Source organism: Podarcis muralis, chromosome 13, assembly GCF_964188315.1.
Source record: "Podarcis muralis chromosome 13, rPodMur119.hap1.1, whole genome shotgun sequence".
Lineage (NCBI taxonomy): Eukaryota > Metazoa > Chordata > Lepidosauria > Squamata > Lacertidae > Podarcis > Podarcis muralis.
The window spans coordinates 9,666,949-9,679,090 of record NC_135667.1 but is presented as its reverse complement, the minus strand read 5'-3'; the positions used below and the strand labels follow the sequence as shown (position 1 = coordinate 9,679,090).

The 12,142-nt window shown below is 39.4% G+C and overlaps 2 protein-coding genes across 2 annotated transcripts; both read right to left on the bottom strand.

Moving 5' to 3' along the window:
* Positions 1-1,456: 1,456 nt before the first annotated feature.
* On the bottom strand, positions 1,457-2,374 carry LOC114583509 (olfactory receptor 6X1-like). Its single transcript, XM_028704820.2, has one exon. It carries the CDS (start codon positions 2,372-2,374, stop codon positions 1,457-1,459), a length of 918 nt encoding a protein of 305 aa, XP_028560653.2.
* A 7,126-nt stretch (positions 2,375-9,500) lies between these two features.
* LOC114583510 (olfactory receptor 6X1-like) lies at positions 9,501-10,451 on the bottom strand. The gene has a single exon (XM_028704821.2). It carries the CDS (start codon positions 10,449-10,451, stop codon positions 9,501-9,503), a length of 951 nt encoding a protein of 316 aa, XP_028560654.2.
* Between the last annotated feature and the right edge of the window lie 1,691 nt (positions 10,452-12,142).

The window sequence follows — 12,142 nt, the reverse complement described above, 5'->3', positions numbered from 1 at the left end:
GTGGAGCAGCAGCAGCACCCTTGAGGCTGAACAGGGTTGGGATTTGATGCAACTATACACCAGCTTAATTTACAACAGTTTGCTTTTCACCAACTTTTTCTGCATAGGATAGCTCCCTAAAATTTAATTAAGTGCAGATTGCAAGGTTATTGCTATTTATTTTAGGTCTCCCCAAGTTGAGAGGTTTGATTATGAGCCCGGGGTAATATATTCATTTATTTAAGTGAACTCTGCCCTTCCAACAAACACCCACTTATAAAAAGTACAATATCAAACAGCATGGAAATTTTATGAAATAAGTAAAATATTTCCATTACTCTATATACAAATCCTGCTTGCATCACCCTCCTGTGCATAAACAAAAGGGATAAAGCTGCAAATACAAAAGGGATAAAGCTACAAAAGGGATAAAGCTGGTTTGCTAAATCACAATTTTCATTCAGTTGCAATTCCTGGTGTCCAGGTACAAGTCTGTGAACATGAATGAACAAAGGGTGGGGTGGGGTGGGCAGCAGGGTGAAAAGGGGACAAATCTTCTCCATCTTTGATAGTTCTTTTGGGAAGGGAATTTCAACAGATGTCATGTAATCTGCACTGATGCAAGTGTGGAGCCAGTGTTCCTAGGGAGAGCATTCCATGACTGAAGCGGCAATACAGTGGTAGCTTGGTTCTCAAACTTAATCCATTCCAGACTTTAAAAAACAACTCCTAAAAAGCAATTTAACATGAATTTTGCTATCTAGCGAGACCATTGATCCATAAAATGAAAGCAATAAACAATGTCCTCCAGTCACACAATCAATCAGTCTGTAGCTGAACTGGGTTCCGCACAGTCACAAAAACAAAACAAAAAAGCTGCAAAACAAAAACGCAAAATAAATAGCAAAAACAGACAGACCTCAGCGTAACACTCAAAACGGAAATGTGGCACTCAAAATGGAGCATGTTCAGCTTCCAAAAAAACACTTACTTCCAGGTTTGCAGTGTTGGGGTTCCAAGTTGTTTGAGAACCAAGGCGTTTGAGAACCAAGGTATCACTGTACTGAGACTACTCTCTTACCAAGAATATACACATATTTCCCCAATAACCAACCACCCCACCCCTCATAAGTATATTGTGTGGTTACTAGATGATTCACATGATTCAGACCAGTCATCTCAAGCAAAGAGTCCATACAGAAAGTCCTAGAGTTCAATTTTTCCCTCATCTCTTCTCTTGAAAAGGATGGTTGAGTAGAACAGTCATTTCAAAGTCAGTCCCATTTCAAGGAAGGCAGACACAGTCTTATCTTGTGCTTGTGACCATATCAAGGGGGCAGGCAAAGCTGTCCAATCCCCACTGAAAACACCATGCAAACAGAAGTAAAACATGTTACTACTAAAATCATTCTGGAAATACAGTACCGCAGCTGGAAAATATATCACAATACTGCCACCAGCTACTCCCTGCGGCACTTCACTTTGTTATAGCTTTCCACAAGGCAGATTTCACCTCTTTATTCCGTATGGTGTATATGAAAGGGTTCAGCAATGGGGTTAATACCGTGTTGAGAACAGAGACCACTTTGTTGCTGTGAACGGAGGAGTGTGCTGTGGGCTTCAAGTACATGAAGAGAACAGCTCCATAAAATATGGTGACCACCGTGAGATGGGAAGCACAAGTGGAGAAGGCTTTCTGCCGTCCCTTGCTGGAAGGAATCCTCAAAATGGTTGAGATGATGTAGATGTAGGAGACCACAGTGAAGAGAAAGGAACTTGGGATTATGCTGGCTGTCCCCAACAAACCAAGGAATTCAATGAGGCTGGTGTCTGCACAGGCCAATTTCAAAATGGGGCCAACGTCGCAGTAGTAATGGTCAATGGTGTTGCCAGCACAAAATGGCAATTTCAGTATCAAAGCTGCCTGACTGAAGATAACTACAAATCCCAGTGACCAGGAACCCAGTGTCAACAGTAAGCAGAGGTTTTTGGTCATAATTGTGGTGTAATGTAAAGGTTTGCATATGGCAATGTATCTATCAAAGGACATGATGGAGAGGATGAGAAATTCAGTGATGCCAAGGAAGAAGTGGAAGAAGGACTGCACCACACAACAATGGAGGCAGATAGTGGTCCTGGCTATCAAGAAGGTCTCCAGCATTTTAGGGATGACAGTGGTTGTGTACCAGATCTCAAGGAAAGAAAGATTGCTCAGGAAGAAATACATTGGGGTCTGGAGCTGCTTGCTGACTCTCACGATGATGATGATGAGGCCGTTCCCTGCCAAGGTGAGAATGTATATGACAAGGATGAGTACAAACAGTGACAGGTGCCACCGCCGAAGAGTTGGGAAGCCCAGAAGAACGAACTCATGCACTGATGTGTCATTTGCCATATTTGACTCATGTCTTAGGAAGAAAAACATGTGAATGAACAAATGAACGAGCAAAAGGATTAGGCAATTTTTAAAACTAACAAAAGCACTCCTACAAGAATGCAGAGGGAGAGCAAGAAGATGGACACAGGGTTCATTGACATGATTAAGCTCAGTAGATTTTAGCAGGAGCAATCCATATTTATTAAATTTATATAGCACCTTTCATCACAAGATCTCAGAAGGTTGACAGAATAAGATACAAGATAAAAACACATGTAAATATTTAAGAAAAACAACAACTAAATAGTAATCCAAGTTTGTTCCAGGGTACAGTTTTTGAGCTTTCAGTGGATGAATCAATCTATGGCAGTCATATTCAAAAGAAGTGAATGTGCAGTGTGACATCAAAACATTAATGGTGGGATTCATCCAATGAATTTTGTGAGTGGGAGCCCAGCACAATAGGTTGTTTTCCCCTCCCCTCTCCTCATGAGTCCTCCCCACTATGCCTCAGTCTGAAACTGACTCTGGGAACAGTTCGGACACGCCACAGAACAGCACACAAGAGGAGCAGGGGTCATTTTATCTGGCAAACTTATATGCTTGCACAGACTGAACATTTGTAATAGTGCAGTGTGTTGAATTCTACCCTACCTGCCATTTTAAAATGCCCATGGTGAGTACAATGAAAGATAACCTGCATTTTGGATTCTTTGAGTTGAAAACCTTGTTGGGAATATGGAGAAGTTATGTATATTGAGGTGGGAGTTGTATCTCTTGGGAAACATTGAACGAAACATTTTGGGAAAATTGAAGTCCAATAAATATGACAATATTTGGAGATGACTTGCCTGAAACCTTTTGCTAGGTGGAGTCATTTGCAATCTACTGTATGAACTATCCTAGCTGATAGTTTTTCATGTCATCTTGTGAAGGTAAATGACATTCCCTGAACTAGAAAATATCTGAAGTTTTATTGGGTTGGATCCTGGAAAAAGGTTTTAGATGCACCAGTATGGTTGCATGGCTTATTACAAGTAGTATTAGTATTAATATTAGTATTAGCCCAGGGTAGCAAACAAGAAAACATGCAATTAAAGAAATGCTAAATATCAAAAAACAATTAAAACTTAATCCAAATTTATCTGAATATTCAGCCCCCTCAAGCTGTCAGACATAAAGTTTAAAAGGAAGAACATCCTAAATCTGCCCCATAGTCCATATAATGCATTTCAGTTTATATAATGACAACAATTAATGTGGATCACCCACAAAGCAGGAGAGAATACTCACATCCCTTTTTGTACTTAACATTTCCTCTTCTTTAAGAATCTTTCAGATGTCCAAGGCAAAGAAAACTCGTGTAGGACCTCAGAAGAACCCATCAAGTGATTCAAAATGTTTTAAGTAACTGATCAAGCAATACAGTTATTACTTCAGCTAATTAAAGCTGAATCTATGTTTTACTTAACCCAGGGGATTATAATGTTACAAGATAAAGCACAATTAGCTACTGCTTCACTGGGTTGGTTTTTTTTTTAATAATAATTAAAACACCAAGTGAGTGTAAGTTCCAACCCAGGTCAATGTGTAGGTTTTCTAGGGTTGCACACAGTTTAATCAGGAGCAGACATGCAGACTATAAAAAAGGAAATGGTTTCATTCAGCTTTAAGAATGACAAACGCCCTCATGGCTAGCAAAAAGGCCCACAACCAATGTTGTGAAGACTGCCAAAGAAATTCAAAATGAATGCCTGCTTGGCTTCAGCCACAATAGGGAATATAATGAATTACTAATCAACAATGGTTCACTGCAACCTAATGAGGCACAAAGGAGTATGGCCAATCCTCCATTCTTTGGGCAGAAGCAAGTTGTTGTTTTATTATTTGTGATGGGTTTTTTTTTGCATTGGCAATGCCATGCTTCTGATTGAAGGAAGAATCTTAAGCGTGTTCAGCCCTAGACTTGCCCTGACATCCCTCCCCATTTGAGATTTGTAGCACATAAATATATGCAGGGATTCCCAAACTTTTTGGGGCCCAGGGAGATACTGGGAAAACTAAGAAACTGTCTTGGGTGCTACAAAATATCCCTTTCACAGAATAGAAAATAGTGATTCCAGGAATATCGTTCCCCCCACAACAGAAAAAAACACACCTATAAAGTCCCCAAATCCATACCTAAACATACAAAAAATCAGGAACTCCCCTGCCAAAAAAATAATAATTGGATACCCACTCAACAAACAAAAAGGCATCATAGAATCATAGAGTTGGAATAGACCACAAGGGCCATCGAGTCCAACCCCCTGCCAAGCAGGGAAACAGCAATGGAAATAACAGGAGGGGCAAGAGGCATCGGTGAGTTACAAGGAAGATGTCTCTGGGTATTACGGGGTCCACGAGTGCCAGAGGGAATGTTGATTCCAATTTCCATATGCAGTCTTTTTCAGCAACCATTGACAAAGCATGATTAGCTACTTCATAGTAGAATCAGATACAAGGATACATAAATTAGCATTTATGATATGGCTGATAAGGCTATGATAAGGCTACCCTTGCCTGAAACCCTGGATAGCTGCTGCCAATAAGCAACATTGAGCTCAATGGGAAAGTGGTCTGAGAGGGTATGAGGAAGCTCTACAGAAATCATCTCCATGGGAAATAAGCTTGCAGTGTGCTGTCGATTTTTGTTGTTTCTTTTTTAAAATCAACCTAGTGAGACATGCAAATGTTCATTATTTGGGAGGAAGTTAGTTGGTGGTCCATCAAAGCAGCACTAGGGAACCTCCTGGGTCCAGAAAGTGTCCTTCTTCCTCAGACCACAAGCACTTTCCCACACCATCAGGTTACAGACAGGTAAAAGGTGTGGCTGAGCCAGGAGGAACAGGTTGTGATGGCTTATCTTGGGCTGAGCTAAGGTCGGGAGCTGAACGCTGGTTGAGTGCAGCTGATCTGGGAATAAATTTTCTGAGCCAGAGAGCCACTGCATCCTAAGATGCTCATCTTGGTAGATTGTGCCATAGGACTACACCCTAAGATTCACTGGGATAAGCAAAGGTTGGTCTCTGGTTGAGTTTGCGCTCCGCCATGGCTACACTGACTGAAGTTCCTCAGCTCAGCCTGAGATACACCACTGTAAGTCCTCCATTTTGTCTCAGCTGGGTCTCAAATTAGGTGTGAATGCTCCTTCCATTGGTCAGGATATTCTTCCTTCTGTTATCTAAAATCACACTGCTGAAAATAATGACAGATGTTACTGAGGGCAGCTGGTGACTTTCACTTGGGAAAAACGTATGGTGGAATCATTTTTTAAGCATAAATGGGAGGGATAAGGAGGCCACTGGAGAACATGACTATCTATTCTGTGCTAATCAGAAGACTCCATTCAGAAGCCATTTTGAAGATTGGTAGAATAGCTCAATTCAGCTTGGGCTAATTTGGAGGCTACCCAGTTTGGCTCAAGGGTCTTGGTCTGCTTCACTCCCCCTAAGACACACTTGCATCAGAATAAGTTAAACTGGAAACAATGGTTCTTAGTTTTGAGTTGACATATGTAGCATTGTACTATTGGATTGTCTTATTTTTGCACAAGATCAATGAGTCAAAAACAGAACTTTGCTTTAAAGAAGAGTGACTACCTAATGAGTATTGCTACTGTAACTCTCCAATCTTATTATAAGGTGCAAAAGAGTAACTACAGCAGATATTAAACGGTAGGTGAGTTTTTTTGGGGGGTGGAGGTTACAATCAAATCTTGAATATATGCTCAGAGTGCCTTGTTGAGAATTTTGTAAGTAGACATAGAAATTGCTTTGTCCCAATCCACCCAAAACCTGAAACCTGAAAGAAAGTGAGAAGAAATTGAGAGCAAAACCAAAGTCGCAAGAGATCCTGAGAGAAATAAAGTTATATCAAGTACAATATATGAAAATGATGAATCAGGAAATAGAATGGAAAAATTAAACAAATGAGACAAAAGACATTTGAATCAGCTAATAAATGTGGAAAATTGTTGGCTTGGCAAATGAAAAAAAGACAAAAATTAAATACTATTACAAATTTAGAAGTGGAAGGAAAGAACATACAGAACCCAACTGAGATTAAAAAATGTTTCCAGAGATATTTTAAACAATTATACACACAAGGGCCACAGAAAGAAGCTGACATTGATCGATTTTTGAAGATAAATGGATTACAAAAAAATTTCTCAAGAAAATAAATTAATGCTGAATTGTAAAATATCTGAACAGGAAATAGAAGGTGCCATTCAGAACATGCAATTGGGCAAATCTCCAGGACCAGATGGATTGACTTCAAGATACTACAGAACTTTAAAAGAATGGTTAGTACAACCTTTAAAGGAAGTCTGTAATGAAATATTGGAAGGGAAAAAGGCACCAGAGTCGTGGAAAGAAGCGTACATTACACTTATACCGAAAACAGAAACTGAAAAGACCCAGCTTAAGAACTACCGCCCCATATCATTACTCAATGTGGATTACAAAATTTTTGCAGATATTTTGGCCAAGAGATTAAAAAAAGTGTTGATGGAAGAGATTCATAAAGACCAAGCAGGCTTTCTTCCGGGCAGACATTTGTCTGATAATATGAGGAATATATTTAACATTTTGGAAAAGTTAGAAGTGAATATTAATACTAAGGCAGTTTTGATATTTGTGGACGTGGAGTTTGACAACATTTCTTGGAGTTTTATGAAGAAGAACCTACAGGGGATGGGGGTGGGAGAAGGATTTGGAAATGGTATAGGTGCAATTTACTCTGAACAAAAGGCTAAGTTAATTGTTAATAACGAGGTTACGGAGGAATTTAAGATAGAAAAAGGAACACGACAAGGTTGCCCAATTTCTCCATTGCTCTTTATATCAGTCCTGGAGGTTTTGCTGAAGATGATTAGAAGGGACCAGTTGGTTAAAGGTGTACAAGTCGGAGCTAAACAGTATAAACTGAGAGCATTTGCAGATGATTTAGTACTGACATTACAGGAGCCAGAATCTAGTACCAAAAGAGTTTTGGAACTGATTCAAGATTTTGGTCAGGTTGCAGGATTCAAATTGAATAAACTAAAAACAAAGGTTTTAGAGAAAAAGTTAACAGTGATTGAAAGAGAGAGGTTTCAGAATGTGACAGGCTTAACAGTGGTTAAGAAAGTGAAATACCTGGGGATTAACATGACAGCTAAAAATGGGAACTTATTTAAAGACAATTATGAAAAATGCTGGTCAGAAGTGAAAAAAGATTTAGAAATTTGGTCAAACTTGAAGCTTTCACTGCTAGGCCGTATTGCTGCGATAAAGATGAATGTATTGCCAAGAATGTTATTTTTATTTCAAACATTGCAAATTGTGGACAAAATGGATTGTTTCAAGAAGTGGCAGAGAGATATTTCTAGATTTGTCTGGCAGGGCAAGAAGCCCAGAATAAAATTTAAAATATTAACAGATGCAAAGGAAAGAGGTGGATTTGCCCTGCCAGACCTTAAACTTTATTATGAATCAGCAGCTTTCTGCTGGTTGAAAGAATGGCTACTCCTTGAAAACACAGACATTTTGGATCTGGAAGGTTTTAATAATGTATTTGGATGGCATGCATATCTGTGGTATGATAAGGTCAAAGCACATAAAGCATTTAAAAACCATATTGTCAGGAAAGCATTGTTTAATGTTTGGACAAGATATAAGGATTTGCTTGAAAATAAAACCCCAAGGTGGCTGTCACCGATGGAAGCGAAGGCTCAGAAAAAGCTCAATATGGAGGCCAAATGGCCGAAATATTGGGAAATTTTGGAACAAGTGGGAGACAAACTGAAATTGCAGAGTTATGAAAAACTAAAAAACAAAGTGCGAGATTGGCTTCATTATTATCAAATAATGGAGGCATACAATTTGGATAAGAAAATTGGATTCCAGGTGGAAAAATCAAAATTGGAAACAGAACTGTTAGATCCCAAAACTAAGACTTTGTCAAGAATGTATAACTTGCTGTTGAAATTGAATACTCAGGATGAAACGGTGAAATCTGCTATGATTAAATGGGCACAAGATGTTGGACATAACATTATGATGGCTGACTGGGAACAGTTATGGACCACAGGTATGAAGTTTACGGCATGTAATGCCTTAAGAGAGAATATTATGAAAATGATATACAGGTGGTACATGACACCAGTCAAGCTTGCAAAACTCTACCATTTGCCCGATAATAAGTGTTGGAAATATAAAGAAAATGAAGGTACATTATTTCACCTTTGGTGGACGTGCCCAAGGATTAAGGCTTTCTGGGAGATGATATATAATGAATTGAAAAAGGTATTTAAATATACCTTTCTGAAGAAACCAGAGGCCTTTCTCCTGGGCATTGTCGGCCAATTGGTGCCAAAGAAGTATAGAACTTTCTTTATGTATGCTACAACAGCAGCAAGAATACTTATCGCAAAGTATTGGAAGACACAAGATCTACCCACCCTGGAAGAATGGCAGATGAAGGTGATGGACTACATGGAACTGGCAGAAATGACCGGCAGAATCCGAGACCAGGGAGAAGAGTCGGTGGAAGAAGATTGGAAGAAATTTAAAGACTACCTACAGAAATATTGTAAAATTAATGAATGTTAGAATGATGTTGGATGAAAAGTTATGTGGTTTTTAGCTATAACGCTATAAGGAGTATGAAAAAAATGGGTTATTAACAGACAAAAATTTAATGTTACATTATTTTAAGATTAAAGATTAGGATAAACAAAGAGGGGAAGGATTTGCTGAACTAACAAATTGAATTGGAATACAAAAAGGGAGGTGTGAGGAGGTCCGAGAAATAAGCAAATGAAAGAAAGTGATGGAAAGATGGAATTGTTTTTTTTTTAATCTATTTTTATTTCTCTTTTTTCTTTTTTCTTTTTGTAAAATTCTAATAAATATCTTTTTTTTTAAAAAAAGAAACCTGAAATGATGGCTCTGCATAAATGTGTCTCGGTGTTTGAAATCTCACATCAGGAAAGTTGCCTACCAACCTTGCATTTTGTTGATTTATTAATAATAGGCTTTATATAGACACAAAATTAAAAAGCAAGCATAAATCTGCAACCACCACACCATAAATGTACATAGTTTGGAATATATATATTTTAAAAGTCGCCCTTGAGAAATCCTCTTCTCTTGTGGATTGCGCTCCGGACTGCCTCTTTGACCTCGGTGTTCCTTATTGTGTATATGAAAGGGTTCAGCATTGGAGTGAAGGTAGTGTTCAGTACCGCCACTACCCTTGTTAGACGAGATGAGGAATGAACGTTGGGTCTCACGTACATGAAGACAAGGGCTCCATACAACATGGACACTACAATCAGGTGAGACGTGCAAGTGGAGAACGCCTTCTTACGCCCTGTGGCTGAAGGTATGCGGAGGATGGTGGAGATGATGAAGACGTAAGACACTGCAGTGAGGATCAAGGTCATGATGACAATCAGGATGGAGCTCAACAGTCCCAGAGATTCAATCAAGTGGGTATCTGTACAGGCTAGGCTTAAGACGGGACCGATATCACAGTAGAAATGGTCAACAATGTTGGACCCACAGAAAGGCAGCCTCCACACAATGATGGACTGAGGAAACATAATTATGAATGCTACATACCAGGTGGCAAAAGACATCTGAATGCAAACATGCTTTGTCATAATCATTGGGTACTGAAGTGGTCTGCATATGGCCAAATAGCGGTCAAAAGCCATAGCTGTGAGGATGAAAAGCTCTGTGCTGCCCAGGATGAAGTGGAAAAACCCCTGGGCCATACAGCAAGCAAAACTAATAGCAGTCTTTTTCTGCAAAAGTGTTTGCAGCATTTTTGGTACAACAGTTGTTGTGTAGCAGATTTCCAGAAATGCAAGATTGCACAGGAAAATGTACATTGGGGTTTGAAGTCTTGGCTCAATGGTGACAATGATGAGGATGAACCCATTGCCTACAATGGCTATGATGTACATGAATAAACCAATTACAAAAAACACTCCATGCAATTCATGCAGAAAAGGGATCCCCAGCAGAATAAATTCAGTCACTGTCGATGCATTCATCAGCTCCATGTTAGCAAACACACAAATGCACACAGCCCAAATAATCCACTAGTATGGCTCTGAAGATATCCAATATTTTTAAAATCCACAAAGAAGCCTTCTTCAGAACAACTGGCATGGAAACTGGGGGTGTAGGAAAAAACAAACAAATACATATTCAGATATTTTGGAAAAACAAAAAAAATTCCTTCCAGTAGCACCTTAAAGACCAACTAAGTTAGTTCTTGGTATGAGCTTACGTGTGCATGCACACTTCTTCAGATACACTGAAACAGAAGTTGCCAGATTCTTCTATATAGTGAGAAGGTGGGGAGGGGTATTACTCAGAAGGGTGGTGGGAATGGGTGATTGGCAGATAGCTGTGATGAGCCTGTTGACGACTCTTAACGACTGCAATAGGTCTTACAGGAAAAAGCAAGGGGTGAGAAGGTGAAAAATGGCTTTGTCATGTATAATGAGATAAGAATCCAATATCTTTGTTCAGACCAGGTCTCTCCGTGGTTTTAAGTTTGGTTTTACCACCCTTCTGAGTAATACCCCTCCCCACCTTCTCACTATATAGAAGGATCTGGCAACTTCTGTTTCAGTGTATCTGAAGAAGTGTGCATGCACACGAAAGCTCATACCAAGAACTAACTTAGTTGGTCTTTAAGGTGCTACTGGAAGGAATTTTTTTTGTTTTGACTATGGCAGACCAACACGGCTACCTATCTGTAACTGGAAGATATTTTGGAGTGCACTTCTATTTATCAGGATGTTCTCGCTTTTCTACAGTGAAAGATAAATGTTGTTGTATCAACTGGAGCTTTTCAGTTAACATATAATCAAATTTAGGAATGGCCAAAATATGCCCCAGCCCACAATAAATTTAAATCAATCAGATTTGTTCATGACTGCTTTAAAAGTAATATTAGGGAGGTAGGAAGTGTTTGATGGAAACAGTGCCAGTGGAAGTGCAAAGCCTGAATGTCACCCCCAACCCAGTACTGTATTGTTGCATCTTTCAGATTGCTAATTCAATTCACCCCTTTATCTATCTCCCCGCCCTCCTTCCCTTTTTTCCTTCTACTGTAATTTTGTTTTAGAGTAAACCTCATTGAACTATGTGGGAGTTAAGAGAACATTTACATATTATTATTCTGCATATCCTACTCTCTCTCTTCCTCTCTCACATACACCTTGTAATCTGCCTATATCAGCTTGGTTGGAGGCAAAACCCACAAGAATTTGAGGCTGTTGTTCAGAATGGAAGGAAGGAAATGAGAAGATCATAACAAAACGGGGGGGGGGGGGGAGAGGAGGTAGAAAGAGGGGAGAAGATGGAAAAGGGGAAGAAAAAGGGGAAATGGAAAAAATGGAAATGGGGGCAAGAAGTAGGAGAGGCAAATAAATAAGGAGAAAGCAATGTGAAAGGAAAGCACCTGCTAGAAAGCTGAACAGAAAGGGACGGCATTAAAAAAAGACAGACAGCATGCCTGGCAGCCAGCAACCTGCTTGAAAAGGACATAGTCTTACCTTTTGCTAAAATTCTGTAGTGAAAATGACAACACAGTTAAGATGCTTTGCCTTGATCCACAAATGGCTCTATGGTCTGCATCTTGCATTCCATATGTTTCCACAGTATCCCAAAGGTCAAATGCTTGTTCAATCTCATTCAACTACAAAAGAAATCTGGTGTCTGTTCTGCTCTGTCTCTTAGC